Source organism: Rhinopithecus bieti, unplaced genomic scaffold (assembly GCF_001698545.2).
Source record: "Rhinopithecus bieti isolate Rb0 unplaced genomic scaffold, ASM169854v2 scaffold_23507, whole genome shotgun sequence".
Taxonomy (NCBI): domain Eukaryota; kingdom Metazoa; phylum Chordata; class Mammalia; order Primates; family Cercopithecidae; genus Rhinopithecus; species Rhinopithecus bieti.
Genome location: NW_016810727.1, coordinates 20,061 through 42,809, shown reverse-complemented (window position 1 = coordinate 42,809; position 22,749 = coordinate 20,061). Strand labels below are relative to the sequence as shown.

The window sequence follows — 22,749 nt, the reverse complement described above, 5'->3', positions numbered from 1 at the left end:
TCTCTATTAAAAATTTAAAAATTAGCCTGGCATAGTGGCTCACACCTGTGGTCCCAGCTACTTGGAAGGCTGAGGCGGGATTATCACTTGAGCCCAGGAGGTGGGGGTTGCAGTGAGCTGAGATGGCACCACTGCATTCCAACGTGGGTGGCACAGTGAGATCTCACCTCAAAAACAAATAAAAATAATATAAAATAAAATTTAAAGTGCAAACAAGGAATCTATGTTTACTTTGTCAATTTCTGGGCAGCATGTTTTAGAAAAAAATATCAAACCTTTAAGCATTTACTAGCCTAAAATTAAAAACCATAATTAACCTTAAGAAATCCCTATTTTGGCCAGGCACGGTGGCTTACACCTGTAATCCCAGTACTTTGGGAGGCCAAGACGGGCGGATCACCTGAGGTCAGGAGTTCCAGACCAGCCTGACCAGCCTGGCCAACATTGTGAAACCCTATCTCCACTAAAAATACAAAAGTAGCTGGGCATGGTGGCATGTCCCAGCTACTCAGGAAGCTGAGACAGGAGAATCATTTGAACCCAGAAGGTGGACGCTGCAGTGAGCCGAGATCACACCATTACACTCCAGCCTGGGCAACAAGAGTGGAACTCCATCTCAAAAAAAAAAAAAAAAAAAAAATCTGTATTTTGCTAAGATTCTGATGCCAGAAAAATCATTTCTCAAAATTATGAAAACATTGATTTGAATTTCAGAATATATGCCTTTTACAGTTGTTCAATTGTAGACTATAAAATGTCATCATCTTCGGGATGTCAGCAAAATGAATTGATGAGAGAAATAAACTATAGGCTATTAACTTTATCAAAATAAAAAAACACCAAAACCATTCATTGTATAGAAACTTTTTTTTTATAAGAGCCGACAATACATTTGAGGAAGATACTCACACGTCCCCACTCTGTTCATTTTTACTATTAAACATCCTAGGACTACTAACTATGGAGACAACAAACAATGAAATGCTTGGTCAAACTAGAAAAAACGCTTACAGAGAAAAAAAGTGAAATATCACTGAATGGCCGTGTCTGTGAAAGCGTATCCAACAAATATATGGGGTGTTAACAATAAATATATAAATTGGAGTGCTGCACATTAAAAGCAAATACTTACGCGAAATAGGCGTTACCGACATATTAAATTGTGTACCAAGAAGACATCAAAACAGGCTGTTTATTCTCCTGGTATCAGCGAACCAACGAAATTCACCGCACATTTATCAAAACCACAAAACCAAGAAAGTCTCTTAAAGCGACTAGTTTCAAAATCTCAACTAATCAAAATCTTCCAGACTGGCCAATTCTTTTACAATTATTCAATAAGCTTTAACAGATAAGGACCAATAAAATAAAAACTATAAAGGGGCACATGGCACCAATCACGAACAGCACGCTCCTTGTGTTGCCTTACGCTCCAGCTTTTATGGACGTGGTGCAGTAATGTAGTGAATCACAAGTGCTCTCCCAGAGCACAAAGGCGCGAATGACAATTAACAGCCTTACTTTGAAAGACTGCCAACGTTCATGAACAAGCCTCTTACCTGTTGATAATGCTTAAATCCTTTGGATATTCTACATACCTTTGTCTGAATCATGGTTAATCATTTTTCCACATCAAGTAATGATTTTGTTGTTTTGTCAGTTCCTTTTCATTCATCTGAGTGCCTGTCTTGAAGGCTCCTTATAACTGACCATTTCGACTGTTGTTAAAGGGCAAGAAGAACTGCCATTTTGGTATGGGTCGTAACGATGAGTCACATATGGTTTGCCCAAATAGTTCATTTTCAACTTCACCTACAATTAGAAACAAAAACTGACATTGAAATGACCATTCAAAGAACATTTCAAACTTACTAGAGAGTTTCAGCAAGATATTTTCTCTATATAAGAAAGAGTGAACCAGATAGTTTTATTACAATCTGTAGTAAAGCACACTGCTGTGTAACAAGCTAGTCCCAGTTTTGTTTCTTGAGCCGGAGGCTGAAGCATGGCTTCATGTTAGTTTTCGAGCGTATACTCGAGTATAATCAGTTAAGCCTACATCATGACCACCCCCACTCTCACAGATCAGGTTTAACAACACGTCTTTACGCGCTGCGACAGCTGGCTCCACAACCTCGTACAATCCCCACGCACCTTTGGGAGGCCCCCGAGCGCCACGAGCAGATCACTGAAGGGTCAGGAGGTTACGACCAGCCCTGGTCAACATGGTGACCAGACGACCCTGTCTCCTACTAAAAGTACAAAATTAGCCAGGCGTGGTCGGCGCATGCCTTGTAATCCCCTAGCGCTACTCGGTGAGGCTGAGGCAGGAAAATCGCTTGAACCCTGGGAGGCCGAGGTTGCAGCAAGCCGAGATCGCGCACTGCGTACTCCACGCCGCCGTGACAGAGTGAAGACTCCGTTTCAACAAAAAAAAGTCTTTTAAGTCTTAATATGAACGCTAAGACTTATGGCAGAAAAAGAAAACAACCAAAAACCCACAAACAATAAAAGCGAGGGTGGGTTGAAGGCAGAAAACTGGACCGGACAGACCAAAGGGGGAAAAGTGATACAGCAACTGGACTCAAGTCCTCCCATGGAAGGTTCCAAGGCCTCCTGGGAGGTCCTCAACAGCCATATGAAAATGCTTTTACAAGCCCTGTCCTAAGCTTGTAATTTCGGCCAACATTATGCCTATTATGTCTTATAAATAACATTTTTTTCCTTTCCAGTAAAACTTCCTAGAGGCAATAGGTAATGAAAAGGAGGAGACAATGGGCACACCCATTCCTTTCCTTTGCCTGAAATAGTTGAGTAAGCCAGTTTTCATAAAATGAAAAACATTTAATCTGAATGTTTTCATAAATATGTTCCATATGGGCCAGGCACGGTGGCTCATGCCTGTAATCCCAGCACTTTGAAAGGCCGAGGTGGGCAGATCACTTAAACCCAGGAGTTCGAGACCAGCCTGGTCAGCATGGCGAATCCTTGTCTCTACTAAAAATACATAAATTCGCCGGGCATGATGGCATATGCCTGTAATCCCAGCTACTCGGGAGGCTAAGGTATATGAAGCGCTTGAACCTGGGAGGCAGAAGTTGCAGTGAGCCAAGATCGCACCACTGCACTCAAACCTGGGAGACAGAATGAGTATCTATCTCAAAAAAAAAAAAAGAAAAGAAAAAAAGAAATTCTGTATGCTAAACGACCCTGAGCTCCAAGAGATAGAGCAAGTATTATGTATACTACAGTTCTGCAACATCCTGGGAGACAGCAGCATGACATCAGCACACGGAAAGCTCATGACACACACACACACAGCCTGCATTATTTGACTGCTGAACGGATTATAAATGAAATCAACATGAGATTTGATTTTAAAGCTCTTCATTGTTAACTCAAGGAAGTTGTATTTCTCATGAAATTACCCCAGAGACTGCATTTTCCCTCTCAAGGAGAATTAGTAACTCCGATTAAGGTTTTCTGCTTTATGTATTCATTACCTCATTAAAGATTTTAGGCTGGGCGCGGTGGCTCAAACCTGTAATCCCAGCACTTTGGGAAGCTGAGGTGGGCGGATCACCTGAGGTCTGGAGTTCGAGACCAGCCTGACCAACATGGAGAAACCCCGTCTCTACTAAAAATACAAAATTAGCTGGGTGTAGTGGCGCATGCCTGTAATCCCATCTACTCTGTAGGTCGAGGCAGGAGAATGGCTTGAACCCAGGAGGCAGAGGTTGCTGTGAGCCGAGATCGCGCCATTGCACTCCAGCCTGGGCAACAAGAGTGAAACTCCGTCTCAAAAAAAAAAAAGGTTTTAAAGGCCATGAGTGAATTCATTAGCTTAATATCACTGTAAATGCAATACTATCTTGATTATCATCATTTATGCCTTGACTTATTTTAGGTAAAACTGATATTCAGAAATAGTTTTCAGAATTATTTGGATGGGAACACCAAGAGAAAAAATTCATAATCCTTTAAATTTTCACAAAAGGAGGTTTAATATATGAAATTCAATATCCAATTCATAGAAACAGCTTGTGTAAAAACTTATCATTTGGCATACACTATTAACACTTTCTATAAACAGGGCTCTTATCAACATCAAATTTGGAAAATGTGGTAAGAAGTAAAACATTACATAAATTGCATTTTGTTATTTCTGCAATGACAACTTAAACATATGCAGAAACAGAGAATTATGCATCAAGCACCAAGATGATTAAGTGGCACCATCAGCCAGGATGTCACTGATGCTGTAATATGCTGCCATGGGTTTGAAAACAGAATCAGTCTTCTGCCACACAAAAGTCGTCGTTTAGCACCACGAGACCCAAAGAGCATTAGGAGATTATGTGAGGGGCCAAAGTATCATGTACTTCTTATTGAGTTCATTCTTGCATTGTGCCCTTTCTTGCTATTTTTCAATACTTTACCAGGAATTGGGGTACATTGACCTCTTCCCACTTTTCTTAGCACCATACTCTTACTGAAAAGACTGGAGAAGGGGTGGGAAGCATGGGGGGGGCGGGGGAAGGAAGCCCCAAACTTGGATGATTCATTTAATTACTGTGATGTAAACACAAATGAGAAATGACAAGAGTGGTGATTTACCCTGCAGAATAGTTGGTGAACTCTAAGAGACTAAAAAGTAAAATAAAACATTCTGATACATGATACTTAAAGTAAGCCAACAATAATTCAAGCAGCATGTACATGACAGGAAATAACGAGTGGGCAGAACTCTCATAACAGTTTCATCCAAGTCACTACCCAGTATCTGTGTCAGCTCTCTACTCTCTCAGGGAATGCTGAAGGCATGATAGAATATCACCATTTTGCAATCAGTAGTGAAACAACTGATTCTGGCAAGGATCATCAGTGGAGGCTAAAACTATATTAGGTTCCTGGGAACAGGGTATTCATGCCAAAGTATCATCCCTCAGATTGTCTGCTAAGCTAACCGAAAAGGGGAAAGAGTGCCTCTACAATGGAGATATCTGGCGGTTACTGCCTTCATCGAGTGACCAAATTTAGCATCTCTAATAGTGAGACAACCTGACATTAGATGCCTTTGAAATATGCAATATGAAATACACAGGACCAGCTATGAAATACCCTTGCCAATAACACTTAACTGAATATAATCAAACCTTTAGAACTAATTTCCACTTTCTAGAACATACAAGGAATAGAAAACAAATTAAAAAGTAAAAAATAAAAAAAAATCCCAAATAAGTAATCCAGAGTACTGGATATTCCACAAGACAACTGGCCTGGTCTGTTCAAAACGGTATGTCAGAGGATGCTGAGAAGTGGGACAGTGGAAGGGAAACATAACAACCAAATACAATTAGTGACCTCTGACAGTCAAGCAAGTCAACTTGTGACAATCAGAGAAATTTGAATATGGACTGGACATTAGACAATATTAACACCCCTCCCTATTTTTAGCTGTTGGAAGTATTTGAAAACAAAAGCGAGACAAATTTAGTCAATAGAATCATTACCTTTTAAGGTATGCACAATTATATGGTGTTACTTTTATTTTGGCAAACACTAGTAACTACTAACACATACTATAATGTAGGGTTCACAAAGTTCTAGCTTGATCCATACTATGTACTGTCTGGTGAAGTTTTATCTTCTTTGAGTTCATCATTTCTCAACGTGTCTTTCAGCAACTGACCAGGAATCTCAGCAACTTCTTGCTCTGCCACAAATAAAACTTATTTATATGCAGACAGTGTAATGGTTTCTGTCACACTGTCTGGTCGTATCTCTTTATCAAGTATCTGTATGTCTTTATCAAACTGTTTCTTATGGTTAATTCTATCCAAAGCCCTAGTCATAAATTCACTGGAATTTTCAGGATTTTTCTCACTCTGTAACATCTGGCATCACAGATTGCTTCTTAAAATTCTTACCTCTGTTGGTAATACACTCTCAACACTCTCCTTTACCTAGCTTGGTTAAGTCTTATTCATTATTTTTATTTTATTTTATTTTTTCAAGACAGGGTCTCACTATGTTGCCCAAGCTGATCTTGAACTCCTGGGCTCAAGGGATTCTCCTGCCTCAGCCTCCCAAAGTGCTAGATGACAGGTGTGAGTCACTGCACCTGGCCCTATTAGTTCTTGAAAACAAGTTGAGATGTGATTTCCCCAGAAGCCCTCCCTCGCCAGGACCTGACTGCCACCACCATTCTGTGTTACGCCCTGGGCTGGCCTCTACCACGTTCAAAACACTGTACCGTAACTATGTGCTTGTCTGTCTGCCTACTAGACATGAGCATTTTTTGAGGGCTAAGGCTCTGTATTTTATTTCTGTCCACTTGGTGTTTAGAAGTACTTGAGATACAGAAAATGTTCTTTGAATTGATCAATGAATTTTACAATGATAAAGACGAGGAAACAGGCTCAAAGGAGTTAAGTAACTTGCTCAAGATTACACACCTAGTAAGTTGTGAACTAATAACTCCGACCACAGGTCTTCTAATTCTAAATTCCCCCAAATACCACTTTGTGTACCATCAACCATTTGTAAAGACTCTTCATTTACAATAGAAAAATTAACCTTTTCTGGGGTATTCACTCAGCTGGAAATACAGCAATGGACTAGGAAGGAGTAATTTTCATTCTGTGTTTAAGTGGAAGTAACAGGGGTTCTCGAGAAACAGAACTCTGGGCGATCTGTCCAGCCTCAGAGCCAGTGTTTTAAAGAAGTCCTGGAGCCTTAGGTCATATATGGGTAATCTAGAACAAGCATCTTCAATACACATGGTGTGTGAGAACCTTTTTGTTAAACGAATAAATGGTGAACAAAAATAAAACGAAAAATGTTGGTCAAAGGGGACAAAGTTTCAGTTAGGACCAGTAAGTTCTGGAGCTCTATCATATAGCATGGTGACTCTTAATCACACTGTGGAGTAAACTTGAAAGAAAATTACTGTGACAAGGCCGGGCACGGTGGCTCACGCCTGTAATCCCAGCACTTCAGGAGGCTGAGGTGGGTGGATCACAAGGTCAGGAGTTCGAGACCAACCTGGCCAACATGGTGAAACTCCATCTCTACTAAATACAAAAATTAGCTGGGCGAGGTAGTGTGTGCCTGTAATCCCAGCTACTCAGGAGGCGGAGGCAGGAGAATCACTTGAACCCAGAAGGTGGAAGTTGCAGTGAGCCGAGATCACGCCATTGCACTCCAGCCTGGATGATAGAGCAAGACTCTGTCTCAAAAAACAGCAGCAGCAACAACAACAACAAAATACAAAGGAAATTGCTGTGACAGTAATTGCTGTGACAGTAGATGTTAAATGGTCTCACCACAAAAAGATAAGTGAGATGCTACCTATGTTAATTAGCTTGAGTTAATCATTTTACAATATAAACATATAGCAAAGTATTACACTGTACACTGAAAAATATATACAATTTTATGTGTCAATTATATCTTAAAGCTGGGAAGAAAAACAACTCCAACTCCTGGTTTCACTGATAGATCACAGGTGTTTTCAGTACCTTCAGTGATTCAAAAAAAAATAAACTTATAAGGTTCTCTTTCCAAAGTATGTAACTATTTGGTTTTAACTAAAACACAAATAATATTAAATAAGATAAAAGAAATGAACAAACAAAAGAGCTCCCAAATCAACTTATTATGTATCAGCTTAGAAATTTAGTATAGCTCAAAAACAGAAAGATATTCTCTTTCCTATTTAGGTGATATTGGTGACTATTTTCGAACTAAATTCCAATGGCTAAAAACTATGTATATAAATTTATTTTCTTCTTATACACCACTAGTTGTTATGAAAAAAATGAGCCCCTTATAAAAATTACCTTAGGAGACATGATTATTGCTGAAATGAGAATAACCAAGGAAGTTTAAACTCCCCTAGACAGATATTTATGCAAAGTAAAAGCAAGCTCAATTGAACTACACTAAGATACGTTAGCTTTCTTTTTTTTTTTTTTTTTTTTTTTTTGAGAGCGGAGTCCGCTGTGTGCCCAGGCTGGAGTGCAGTGGCCGGATATCAGCTCACCTGCAAGCTCCGCCTCCCGGGTTCACCGCCATTCTCCTGCCTCCAGCCTCCCAACGTAGGCTGGGACTAACGAGGCAAAAAAAACCCACCACCTGCCCGGCTAATTGTTTTGTATTTTTTTAGTAGAGACGGGGGTTCACCATGTTACCAAGGATGGTCTCCGATCTCCTGACCTTCTGTGATCCGCCCGTCTCGGCCCTCCCCAATGTCTGGAAGTTACAGGCTTGAGCACCCGCGCCCGGCCGATACCATTAGCTTTCTAAAAAAAAAAAATAAATAATATATAAAACCCTGGCCCAGCATTTTTTTTCTTAAAATCAATTATATTTGCTAAATGAAAATAGAATATCTGTAAAATTAAAGGTCAACTTACTGACTGACTGATTGAGATAGAGTCTTGCTCTGTTGCCTAGGCTGGAGTGCAGTGGCACGATCATGGCTCACTGCAGCCTCCAGCTCCCAGGCTCAAGTGATCCTCCCATCTCATCCTCTCGAGTAGCTGAGACTACAGGTGTGCTCCACCATGCCTGGCTAATTTTTGGATTTTTAGTAGAGATGGGATTTTGCCATGTTGCCTAGGCTGGTCTCGAACTCCTGGGCTCAAGTGACCCACCCGTCTCCACCTCTCCAAGTGCTGGCGTTGTAGGCATGAGCCATTGCGCTTAGTCAAAGGTCAAATTTTAACCACCACTAAGAGTATCAGTGAAAATCTCCTTATTTCAAAAATTATTTTAAAAATTAGAATGTCCAACTTGCTCAATAAAGATCAACTTACATAAGTAATGCAAAATGTATTACTAATACAATGAGATAGAGAGATGTTTTACTAATGTATTACATTTCCCAAGGTGTAAATCAGTCAAATAAACAGCAAGTATCACAGTTACTTGGATGAAATCTTCCTTGGGGAGGAGACAGAACATATTTCCTAATAAAGGTTTGGCAAATGATTTTCTTGTACCTTTCTAAGAAATATTAGCATATATACCCTTTCCTTCTTGTACAAAGGAAAAGTGATTCAATGAAGTTGCCAAAGCATAGTTTAGTTAAAAAAAAAAAAAGAGAGAGAGAAAGAAAATTCAAGTGTTTGCTTTGGCTTACCTCTTCAGGTAATTCCACACACAGTCCACAATAATTCAGGTATTAATCCCACCGTAAGTAAGTGGACCCCATTGTTCCAGAAAGAAGCAAAGGAAATTAGATTGTGACTAAAGTTTTTTAAAATTGGAAACTATTGAAAATTAAGTGGGACTTTCTGCAAAAAGCTTTACTATCTATTGCATTCACTCCAGTATCACAAGTAAAAATGAAATGGTTAGGTCTCCTTACGATGCTTTAATAATGAAATTGGCAAGGAGATCTGGCATATTTAGAGAACAAGTTTCTAAGTGTGTCTGACCCATCAAATCTGAGTTTCTAATAAATTTGCTAATGTAGTGGTTGGCTACAGAAATGTAATAAATCAGTATAAAGTCAGAACATTTCTTTAAAAGCAGAAAGATTATAAACAGTATAATTATATAATACTATTAAAAAGTGCTATACTTTCATTTGAATGTCATTGTTAGTTGCTTTAATGGGGAAAAAGGTTGATGGAAGAGAAAAGGTTAAAAACTGTAATTGGGCCACAGAAAATCTGTTTCTAAATTAATATAAGCATCAGGTAAATTTCATTAAGTCAGATATAATTAAATGCATTTTACCTGTACACAGATAATGTAACCATGTAAGTTTCCTTCCACTGAAATGTTGGCTATAAAATAATTCAAACTGTAAAAACAAACAAAAAAACACATTATTTTTAGCTACTATAACTTGCCTAGTTAATTAACACTATACTACAAAAGCAATAAACACCATTCCTATTAGAAAAGACATTATAGCCAATCTGATTTACCTCCTTCTTTTACAGAGGAGAAAGCATGTTCCTGTAGTCCCTAATCAAGGCTATACACATGTTATTCCAGCTCTTTTAATTGACAACCTGTTCTAGAGTTCTCTCCACTAAACCACAGCACTACAAATTTGACTTTCTGAAATGACACAGTGATTATCATTTCTGAATAATATTAACATGGACTTTATAAATTCCACTTACTAACCAAACACAGCAACATATATATTTCACCATGAAAACAGAAACCCCATTTTGATTTCTAATCTCCCATTTGCCAACATATAGTTTCCACATTCAATCAGACACAAATACGAAGTTTTAGAGTATGTCTCTGGATATTCTTTTGCTGATATCATTGTGAACGATTACATTTAAATTCTATTAATGTAGCCTTGAAATTTTAAACATTCCTCCCTGGACTGAATGTGTAATTACAGGACAAAATACGGAGTTCCTTTTCTTTAATAAAGAGTTAGTATACAATAAAGAGAGGAAAATGATGCTGAATGTGAAAAGATAAAACTCAATTTTTTTACAAAACTAAAAAATAAACTGCATTATGCCAGTTCAGAATTCTGAATAAACTTTTAGCATGATGTACCACATATAACATACTTAAAGCTTTTATTTGTATATCAAACTTTACCTTTTGTACTTTAAAAAGGAAGTTCACATAAAGCAGTCAGCAATGACTGACCTGTCAGCTATAGTATGACCACTCCTTAAGAGCAAAAGTTAATAGCTCCAGCCAAGAAAATGAGTCAATTCTTTCAGTAGTTACTCTAAGTTTGCCTAGTCCTGGGAAGCTGAAATCTGTTGAGCCTATTTTCCCTCTAATGGTGCAGCATCCTCCTCTACCAGCAGATCCACCAATCCCTTTGCAGGATGAACAGGAAATGACTAGCACCTGGAATACTTCAGATTGCCTGCTTAGTTCTAATCCAGACAAACAACAAATTGAAATACATCATAAGGGGATTTCAGAAGTATGATCTGACTAATAATCCCGAGGGATATCAATAAAATTCAATCACTACTATATAATTCACAATTTATCTATAACACATTTACAATGAATCTCTGGACAAAACCAAAATGAAAGTTTTAAAAAATCTTTCATTTTTTCTCAAAACACTTTTGGAAATGATAAATTCCAGCTTTAAAATGCTCATAATTTAAAGTGCAAAACTGGCTTTAAAATGTATATTCCATGCTCTAAAAACATGTTTTACCTCTTCAATACTAATATTTGGTAAAGTTTTATTGATGATAATATCAATATGCCAAAAGAAGATACTGACTCATACTTACATTTAAAATCTGACTACAAAGACTCTCATTTCTATAGCTAGTCAAGAACAGACTCCAATAAATTCATCATTTCATCCGGCACTACAAAGACCAAAGTTATAAAACCTTCCTTGGTTATGTCATTAAAATAATTGTGTTAGCAAAGCTTATTAGTAAGAAATTAATGCCCTTTAAGGGCATTAATTAGATCTCAAAGAGCCTTAAAAATTCAATGAGTTTATTTACTTTAATACATAGCTACATTATTATACTCTACTTTAGATACTTCTTTTTATTTTATTTTATTTTATTTTTGAGATGGAGTCTCGCCCAGGTTAGAGTGCAGCAGTGCAATCTCGGCTCACTGCAACCTCCGCCTCCTGGGTTCAACCGATTCTCCTGCCTCAGCCTCCTGAGTAGCTGGGACTACAGGTGCATGCCACCACACCCGGCTAATTTTTTGTATTTTTAGTAGAGACGGGGTTTCACTGTGTTAGCCAGGACGGTCTCAATCTCCTGACCTCGTGATCCGCCCACCTCGGCCTCCCAAAGTGCTGGGATTACAGGCGTGAGCCACCGCGCCCAGCTACTTTAAATACTTCTTAATATTATTCAGGGTTTTGGCCTAGGTAAAAAAGAAATGTAACAATTAAGATTTATTGGCCTAAAGTATAAAAGAAATTATTTTTAACTACATCTTTAATTCTACAGTTTTGAGACACTTTGGTGTAAAATAAAGGTAATTTTTGATAAATAGTCATATTTAAGATTAAGATGTAAAAAAATGCAAATCATCACTAAGGCAGGATGAATTAATTTACATGTGAAAACTGTACATTATTAAGTATACAAATGGATTTCAATCCTATGTGTCTGAAAACTTGGACTTTACTAGAAAAAAATAAAGGACAAACTCCCTCTACTGGTAATTGGAGACAATTCAAATGGAGAGAACAGTATTTTTGGAATCAGAATTTTAGAGACAGAAAGAAACTCACTTCCTATTTGTAAATGGGAAAACTAAAACCTGATGAAGGCTATACATCAATAAAGTTTAAGGAGTAAAAACTATAAATGGAAAATAATTATTTCAAGGAAAGAGGAAAGAAAAAAACTAAAGGGAAACTTCATTTCTGTCAGCTCCTATTCCCTCCCTTAATTTCAATCAGGGACACAGGATTTTTAAAAAGAAATGTAAAAGACTGCCAAGGCCAGGCATGGTGGCTCATGCCTGAAATCCCAGCACTTTGGGATGTATCCTTTCTGCAAAATTTGTAATAACCTTGGATTATAGTCTGCCTCATCCAATGAATGTCTGCACAAATGCTCTTCTTCATGGTTTCTAAAACAGTCTGTGCTACAATGTCTTTTCAGAGAAGATGTAAGAAGTCCTAATTTAGCCTCCTATTCTGAAAGTCTATCATGCTTGCCTTCCTGAAACCTACCTGACTGGTTACAGCACTCTCCTCTATTATTACCACTGTCGATCACTGTTACTACTTACTCTACCAGCAGTTACTTCACATATACTCACCTACATTACAGGACAGAAATAAAAAATATTACAAGAGTTGAATGAGGTATTTGGTCAAAATTCAAAAGGAAAACTGGTAAGTGATATTTTAAGTGTTGAATTCTAAGCTTTCTTCTGATATCAACATTTTTATAATTTAAAACTGCTTAATAGCAGATGACAGATTTATTCAGAATAAGAGACATGCTTTGACAAAGAACCGTATGACATTCTTAGCATTTTAGTTTTAATATTAGTAACTACAACAACTTACATTCTTCCCAAAGGGCAGATTGACTATAATTTGTGAATCTATTTTTATCACGTGAACCCTTAAGACTTTGAAAAAATATTAAAGGTGATACAATATGAAGACAATTATTAAAATTCCTTTAGTCTTCTAGTATATTTCCTGCAAACTTACCATCTGTACACTTTTTTCTAATTCCTGGGGAATTGCAAATGTAGATGAAGGAGCCTGAGTAAGAGGCCATGCACCAGCCTAGAAGGAAAAAATAAGCTAAATGGATCAACATCTAAATTGAAAGTAAATATTTATTAAATAATCTAAACATCTAAAACATTTTTTTCTTCCTCAAAATGCTGATAAAATCTGAGTATTTCTATTATGGCACATTTCATTCCAAATCAATAGGACTTTTTTTTTCCCCCCTGAGATAGAGTCTCACTCCATCACCCAGGCTGCAATGCAGTGGCACCATCTCCGCTCACTGCAACCTCCGCCTCCGGGGGTTCAAGTGATTCTCCTGTCTCTGCCTCCCCAGTAACTGGGATTACAGGCACGCATCACCACGCCTGGCTAATTTTTGTATTTTTAGTAGAGATGAGTTTTCACTGTGTTGGCCAGGCTGGTCTGGAACTCCTGAGCTCAAGAGATCTGCCCGCTTTGGCCTCTCAAAGGCTACCACGCCCAGCCCAAATCAATAGGACTTTGGAAGCCACGATCTACTGACAGAACCAAACGTAATCAGGCATCCATTTATGAATCCTTTGTATCAAAGTCCTGAAATGATTAGTAAATGCTCATAGTAAAACACATATTCATACCTGTAGAACATATATTTGAAAACTAATTCCCAAATCTATTACTGTGTCTTGGTTTTTGATAAAATTGTTGAACTTATTGTTGAGATCAGCGCTGACACTCATATCTGTATACATCCGATGTAGCTTGCTGGTAAACTCATAACCACAGGCTTGCTATAAAAAAAGTTTTAGAAAATACATGACTTCAAAAGAAAAATAATAAGTCATACTGGTTAATAAGAATGTGTCAGTATTGCTAGGTCTTTGGTCAAAGGTTCTTGCATGTACACTTACACCCAAGGACTAGTAATATATTCCTCATAAGTCAAAGCAACTAATCAAAACCTTTCAAACTTTCTTTCTTTTAAAGGCATATTTTAAATAAGTGAATAAAACCACCTATCTAGGAACAATAAATCTCCCCATAAACAAAAACTTTTTTATACATTCATCTCTTATTTCAGCACTGCAAAATGCCCCATTACTATACATAAGATACCTTATAAGGATTTTATGTTGTGTTTTGTTTTAAAGACATGGGGTCTCACTGTTGCCCATGCTGCAACACAGTGGCTATTCATTGGAGCCATCGTGGTGCACTACAACTTCGAACTCCTGGGCTCAAGCCATCCTCCTATCTCACTCTCCCAGTAGCTGGGACTATTGGCGCATACCACAGCTGCTGGCTCTTATAAGGTTTACAGATAGTATCAAATGAAAGATTACATAAATGATTACTGGGAATACTCCAGCCAGTAGTCAACTGAAAAAGGTCTACTTAGGCATATTAGGCATATTTTTAATAGCATCTACTGAGTAATGAAGACAATTATTTCTTTAAAATTATTCAAAATTATAGGGGGCCGGGCGCGGTGGCTCAAGCCTGTAATCCCAGCACTTTGGGAGGCCGAGACAGGCGGATCACGAGGTCAGGAGATCGAGACCATCCTGGCTAATACGGTGAAACCCTGTCTCTACTTAAAATACAAAAAACTAGCCGGGCGACGAGGCGGACGCCTGTAGTCCCAGCTACTTGGGAGGCTGAGGCCGGAGAATGGCGTAAACCCGGGAGGCGGAGCTTGCAGTGAGCTGAGATCCGGCCACTGCACTCCAGCCTGGGTGGCAGAGCAAGACTCCGTCTCAAAAAAAAAAAAAAAAAAATTCAAAATTATGTTGTTACCAGGTCAGAAAATCTGAATCTCTAATCTTGAAATATAAAAAGCTCATTAACACTACTTTTTTTTGGGTAATTAATCTATTTAGAGGCAGGGTCTTGCTCTGTCACTCAGGATGGAGTGCAGTGGTGTGATCATGGCTCACAGCAGCCTTGATGTCCCAGGCTCCAGCAATCCTCCCACCTCAACCTCCTGAGTAACTGGGACTAGCCACCAAGCCCAGCTAACTTTTGTATTTTTGGTAGTGACAGGGTTTTGCCATGTTTCCCAGGCTGGTCTCGAACTACTGAGCCCAAACAATCTACCCGCCTTGGCCTCCCAAAGTGCTACTATTACAGGTGTGAGCCACCACACCTGGCCAACTCTTACTTTTAGAAATTAAAAACCTAGTTGTTTTTTTTTTCTTTTTTGTAGGTTTAAAAAAGAGCACACAGCAACTGGGTGAAGTGGTGCACACCTGTTGTCCCAGCTGCTCAGGAGGCTGAGGCCGGAGGATCGTTTGAGCCCAGGAGTTAGAGTCCAGCCTGGGCAACAGAGTGAGATCCTATCTCTTAAAAAAAAAAAGGAAAAAAGGAGTGCATATTATATTCAAAATGTCTACTATGCAAGAAAAGTTATTGAATAACGCAAGAGAAATAAAAATCTGCTACCACTTATCGGTGTGCAAGCAAGCTGAAATGATGTAAAAATAAATTGAAATGGAATTGCACTCCAAAATTTGTACTTAAAGGAATATTTTAGGTGTATTCATTTAAAGTAGTAATAATCTTTTATCGTTAATACTGATTATCCTGTGAATCTTCATATATAAACATACATATTTTGTCCTTTTAATATAGTATTTGTATATCCCACTGTGTGAATATAAAAATATACATTTAACTGGATGAATTGTTTCCTGTTACTGCATACAATGCTGCAATGAACATCTTTACGTGCTTGTGAGTGAATTTCTAGGACAGTACCAGATTAAAGACTTACATTACCTTTAATTTGTTGATCATGGCTTCTTCAGAGTCCATAGACATGGATAACCCATGAATTAAACGTTTTGCCAGCATTCTTGCGTAGAACTGCATTTAAAAATATTTTAAAAGATCACTTCCTTTCTAATGATTTAGCATTCAGAAATAAAGTTGACCAAAACACAAATGAAACTTTTTTGTTCACAACATACCTTTTGAAAGACATCCTTGTCATCAATATATTTGAACACCGTGATGAAGCTCGTGAGCCTGTCTTCCACTTCATTCTCTGTCATCCCTTTCGCCGACTTCTTCAGTAAGTTGTCACAGTACTTAGCAAGCTCATGTAGAAATTGATAATAAATCTTACAAAGGGTGCTTCTGTATATATCATGCCTCAAAGGAGGCAAAGTGGTGATACAAGATAACATCAGTGGACAGAGTTTTTACTGTTTTTTTAAGAGACTGGGTCTTGCTCTGTCGCCCAGGCTGGATTGCAGTGGACAACATCATAGCTCACTGCAGCCTCAAACTCCTAGGCTCAAAGGATCCTCCTGCCTCAGCCTCCCAAGCAGTTGGGACTACAGGCATGCACAACCACACCAGGCTTCTAAAACTTTATGTAATAATCATAAGTGTAAACTAAATAAAATACATATCATAAGGTAAATTTTTTAAAAGAACAAGTCAAATATCGAATCATCACTTATTGACCAATAAAGCAACTGATATGGGTAATATAAATTTTTAAAAGAACACCTGGGTGAGTTTCGAGTGGTTTTATAATTTTTGACATTGAACAAGTACTTTTAAAAAAGTTACAAAACCTTGTAAGCAAGTTTCCTTCAAAGGTTACCCAAACTTTATCATCAGATTTCCTTTAGATTTCAGATATAACAATCTACATGAAAAGTATTACAAATTATTTCAAAATAGACATACATTAAAACCCAAACTTTGTAAAATGATTATTTTTTAAGAAAAGACACACGGTATGTTGCATTCCTTACATAAATGCCAAACTATATACAATGTAGACAATTTTCCTTCTGTTTTCTGAAAATGCTACAAAACCAAATTAATTTGATATTCTCAGTTTTCCTTTTCTAATACTGACTTTTCCTAAGATTACTTTTCAGCAAACACCAAACTTACCAGTTCAGGTGCTTTGCAAACAGACTTAGGTTCTCTGTAATTTACAACCGACGTAAGGGCCTACATAAAAAACAGGCCATAATTAACCACCAGCCATAGGGAAAAAGTACAGCTAGTTCAATATAGGCCATAATCTGTACATCCAAAATTACCCCGCCACATACAACACAGCATTGCTGGTAGTTTGTTAATATTTTCCCACCTAACACAGTAGACTCCTCTGACTTTATTCTCTAATTACAAAATATCTATACATCCTGTTGCTATTGCAAGATACTCTGTAACTCATTACCAAAATTTGAACAGATAAAATAACACTACTTAAAAAAAAAACTTACAACAATCTTGTAAGTAACTTTCCTTTAAAGTATACAAAAGTTCACGTAAAACATATCTATTCTCTTTTCAAATATTATTCAATATAGCAAAGAAAAAAATCAGTACTAAAATTGTAAAATTATGCATGTCTATCCAGAAGATATCAGATTAAAAATTCCCCTTATATAGCATAATCATGGGAAATTCTACAAGCATTCAATTTACTATTCAATTAATAATTTAAAAGTTATATTATTTCCATTTTGAATTTCATCTTTAATCTCCATGTCTAGGTCAGAAATCTCATACCAGGAGTCTAATCCTGAAACTGCCTAAAGAATGACAGAGCTTTATGTACATATATAGTATATACGTATTTAAAACTTACCTTATCCAATGCACTCATGAAGTGCTGATCACCATTCAAAACAGTGTTGATAAGTTGAACAAATTTACCATGCACTTTCAAAACTGACTCCACAAATAGTGTCGGCATCTAAAAATATGAAATATAAGTACAAAACCACATTTTAAAAGGTTCAAGGATAAACTACTAGGTTTATTAGACTTGAGTAAATTTTTCCTCAAGGAAATTATGTTTTACACATGCACACTTCTCAGAAAGTGGTTTTAAAAATTTAAAACTTTGGTGTTGAAAATAGCTGGTCAGCCGGGCATGGTGGCTCACGCCTATAATCCCAGCACTTTGGGAGGCCGAGGCAGGGGGATTGCCTGAGGTCAGGAGTTCGAGACCAGTCTGGCCAACATGGTGAAACCCTGTCTCTACTAAAAATACAAAAAAATTAGCCAGGCGTGGTGGCGTGCGCCTGTAATCCCAGCTACTCGGGAAGCTGAGGCAGGGGAATTACTTGAACCAGGGAGGTGGAGGTTGCAGTGAGCAGAGATCACACCACTGCACTCCAGCTTGGGTGACAGAGCAAGACTCCGTCTCAGAAAAAAAAAAAACAAAAACACATAAAAAAAGAAAGAAAATAGCTTGTTGCCGGGTGCGGTGGCTCAAGCCTGTAATCAGACAACTTTGGGAGGCGAGACGGGCGGATCACGAGGTCAGGAGTTCAAGACCATCCCTGCAAACACGGTGGAACCCCGTCTCTCTAAAAAATACAAAAGCTAGCCGGGGCGAGGTGGTGCGCCCTGTAGTCCCAGCTACTCGGAAGCTGAGGCAAGAGAATGGCGTAAACCCGGAGGCGGACGCTTGCAGTGAGGCTGAGATCCGGCCACTGCACTCTCAGACCTGGCGACAGAGCAATGACTCATCTCAAAAAAAAAAAAAAAAAAACAACAACAACAACCGAAAAGCTTTGTCATTCAACACAAAAAGCTAATGTCATGATAGACTTGTCTATGTACCTCGCCAAAGACACCAACAAAAGCATACTTTTTCTACGGTGGTTGGAATAACTTAAAGGATAACAAGACTGAATACCACTATCACTTTCCTAGAGGCTTATATAACAGCAAAGACTGCCGCAATCACTGAAGGCGAGAGAGAGAGTTAAAACCAGTAACCCTGAGAACAGAGACCCTTAAACTCAGCAAGACAATCCCTCACATCTCAGAGAGAAGAAATACCTAATAGTGCAAAAGTGAGTTTTCCCTCTTAATGGAGATAACCATGAAGAAATTACTACCTAAGACTTAACTAAGTCAGCTGGATTGAGTCTACACAAATGTATTCACTATGTTCCATCTGCCAGCCTTGACACAAAATTCTATGCTTCTATGCCCCATGTCATTGGACATGGAATTAAAACGGTAGTAAGTAAACTAGTAGTTTGGACAAATATACAGAGTAATAAATCTGCATAATACAAACTAATAGTTCTACAAAAATAGAAAACTGTGGTAAAGGAATTGAAGAAAATTAAAAATAGAAAACTTACACATTATTGTGGCAAACATAAAACTAAAAATTATTACTTGCCAAAGACCAATCTGTCGCTAAGGTAAACAGCCTCTGTTAAAAAGTGCTCCTGAACAGTGACGGCTACACACATACACCAGATACCTATCTTTTTTTTTTTTTTTTGAGACGGAGTCTTGCTCTGTCCGCCCAGGCTGGGAGTGCAGTGGTGTGATCTTGGCTCACTGTAAGCTCTGCCTCCCTGGTTCACACGCCATTTCTCACTGCCTCAGCCTTCTGAGTAGCTGGGACTAACAGGCCGCCACCATGCCCGGCTAAAATTTTTTGTATTTTAGCCAGGATGGTCTCAATCTCCTGAGCTCGTGATCCGCCCCGCCTCCAGCCTCCCAAAGTGCTGGATTAGCAGATTGTGACAGATACTATCTTACACATGAAGGGCAAACAGCTCTACTTAAGAAGAGATAGTAACATTTGAAGTTACGTCTCTCTTGTTCATCAACCGTCACCAGTAATAACAAGATTTGGTGATGGGAAAGACAAACTGTTACAGTCACGTGATTGGCAAAGTACTCAAGGAAGATGAGTATTAGGGATACGAGGGTTATTGTTTTGGGTATTGGGGGCAGCAAGCATATACTTACAGAAGATTATTTTAATCTAAATTTGCTTCCTAGACAACCAAATTCACAGAATATGGAAAGGAGGAAAATTACAAGTTGTCTACATTACCGCTGATTAATACTACTACCATGACAACAAATTATGTTATCAACGCCAATTACACAAAAACACAGTTACTTAGAAATGGCAAGCTTATTTTTCTGTGAAAAGTTAACAACTGTTCAACAGACACCTCCGTATGGCTAAGCAGCAGCCTATCTCATCAATAGCTTTCTAATAATTTGATAATTCCAAAATGAGTCCAACAAGCTCTAGGTTTAAAATATTTGAATAAAGACATTTCTTTTGTTGGCATGGTAAGACTTTTTCTTTCATCTTTCAAAACAGTAAAGTCAAGGAAAGACTCCACGATGGATCTGATTAGGAGGAAAACACTGCAGTTCCCCACACAACTCACGTTTTCCTGAGTAAGGTTGCTGGTTGCTCGAAGGCCCTCATCATGGATGTGGTTTTGTAGCTCCTGAATCATATGAGGTAAACCAGTGGACACAGCACGGAGTAAGACGTACATATTTGCCATGTCTGAGAGGAAAAAGACATCTGAGGATTAACTCCTAAATATTTTCATTTATTAGGTAATATATGGATCCAAGTGCAGGAATACAATATATGGGTCCAAGTGCAGAGTACCCAGAGAAAAGTCCCCCATGCCCACCTCCCAGCCACCCAAGCCCCTCTCCCCACAGCAAAGGGATGTGGTTATTTAACATCTTCCCAAAGATATTTTGTGCAAAGTCAAGTGAATACATATATTCTTCCCTTTGCCCCTTTTAATACAGTGTACTGTATTTTGTATATTACTTGTAGCTTCAGAACACATTTTAACTTAGTAGTCTTTTCCTATCAGTACACAAAGCATTTCTATGTATTTTACAGCTGCACAGTACTCCATTATGTGGATATATTATAATTTCTTAACAACTGATGGAAATTCAGGTGGTTTCCAGTCTCTTGATATTGCAATGTTGCAATCAATAATCTTATACATGAGCAAGAATATATGCAATATAAATTCCCAAAAGTGAGGTTACTGTGTCAAAGTTTAATCTTGTAGACAGATCCTTCTAACCACAGCTGCCAACAGCAGAGAGTTCCTTTGCCAACAATGTGTTACCAAACGTTTTGATCTCTAACACTGGGAGGTAAATAATGATCTCTCAGTGTAGTAGGTTTTATTTTAAATGTTTTATTAAAGCATCATACATACACAGAGAAGTATACAAACCATAAGTGTGTATCTTACTGAATTATTACAAGTGAATACACAACACACCCATGTAATCACACGCAGGATAAGAAATAGGCATTACCTACACCCAGGAGTCCCCTTCACGCCTCCTTCCAATCACACACTCTTGCTCCTCTGCAAAGGTAACCACTGCTGTGACTTCTAAATCACAGATGAGTTTGAACTATATATAAAAATGGGATCACACAATTCTTTCACATCTGGCTTCTTGTGTTCAACAAAATGTGTATAAGGATCATCTATGTTGTTGTACCTGGCTTTAATTTGTTCATTTCCACTCCTCTATAATATTCCATTGTGTGAATATACTGTACTATTCTATAGTTACTGGACATTTGAGCTGTTCCAGTTTACGGAGCTATTACAAATACTAATAATATGAACATTCCTGTAAGTCTTTCTGTACATATGTCCAGGCACTGGCGGTCAGAAGGTACGGTGGGGTGGTTATACGTTTAGGAGTAGAACTGCTGGATCATAAAATATACATAATATATCCCACTTAGCAGTCAATGCCAGTTTCCCAAAGTAGTTGCATCAATTTATACTCTCACTTCAGTGTTCAAAATCTCCTGCTGCTTCACATTTCTTTTTATGTTTATTGGCCATCTGGGTATCTTCTATTCTGCAGTGTCTGTTTTTTGGCCATTTTAGATTTTGGATATAAATCTTTACTACTGCAGCTACATTACCCTATAAGTGTCTTCTGATGATCCAGTGGTTTTAATGGCTTTTTTTTTTCTTTTTTTTTTTTTGAGACAGGGTCTTACTCTGTCACCCAGGCTGGAGTGCTCTGGCAGGATCTCAGCTCACTGCAACCACCACCTTCCAGGCATGAGTGATCCTCCCACCTCAGCCTCCCAAGTAGATGGGACCACAGGTGCACACCACCCTACCTGGCTAATGCTTGTATTTTTTTGTAGAGATGGGATAGTGTCATGTTGCCCAGGCTGGTCTTGAACTCCTGAGCTCAAGCAATCTTCCTCCCTCTTAATGGCCTTTTAATAATCCAAAGTTTTTCATTTTAATGTAGTTCACTGGATCAATTGTTTCTTTGTGGTTTGGGCTTTTTGTGTCCTATTTAAAATATCTTTCCCTATCTCAAGGTTATGAAGATATTCTCCGATATTATCTTCTAAAAGTGTTATTTTTTTTACCTTGTACATTTAGATAAAAACTCTAGTGAACTGATTTTGTACATGGTATCTGACGTAGTGATCAAATTTCATTTTCTTCCGAAATGGATATCCAATTGACTGAGCAATGTGTGTTGAAAAGACCATCTTTTACCTGGTGCTCTGCAGCGCCACCTTGGTTTTACATCAAGTGGCCACATATGCGTGGGTTGTTTCTGGGGTCTCTTATTTTATTGGGATATCTTTCTGTCCTTGTACCAATGCCTCACTGTCTTAATTATTATAGGTTTTACAATAAGTCTTGCTGGCCATTAAAGTCTTTCCATCATACTCTTCAAGACAGTGACTTTTGGAATTAAAATAAAATTGTGTTTTGACTACATTGTCCTGG

General features: G+C 38.2%; 1 protein-coding gene across 1 annotated transcript in view; it reads right to left on the bottom strand.

Annotated features, from left to right (window-relative positions):
- The window catches only part of CUL2 (cullin 2), a 29,159-nt gene that overhangs the window by 4,830 nt on the left and 1,580 nt on the right, over positions 1-22,749 (bottom strand). Inside the window, exons 2-10 of the mRNA XM_017892682.1 lie at positions 20,371-20,495; positions 17,796-17,903; positions 17,090-17,149; positions 16,147-16,275; positions 15,956-16,042; positions 13,816-13,968; positions 13,172-13,249; positions 9,751-9,817; positions 1,711-1,812 (exon numbers count right to left, since the gene is read on the bottom strand). Of these exons, the coding sequence (XP_017748171.1) occupies positions 1,711-1,812; positions 9,751-9,817; positions 13,172-13,249; positions 13,816-13,968; positions 15,956-16,042; positions 16,147-16,275; positions 17,090-17,149; positions 17,796-17,903; positions 20,371-20,495 (909 nt within the window). The remainder of the gene's footprint in view (positions 1-1,710; positions 1,813-9,750; positions 9,818-13,171; positions 13,250-13,815; positions 13,969-15,955; positions 16,043-16,146; positions 16,276-17,089; positions 17,150-17,795; positions 17,904-20,370; positions 20,496-22,749) is intronic.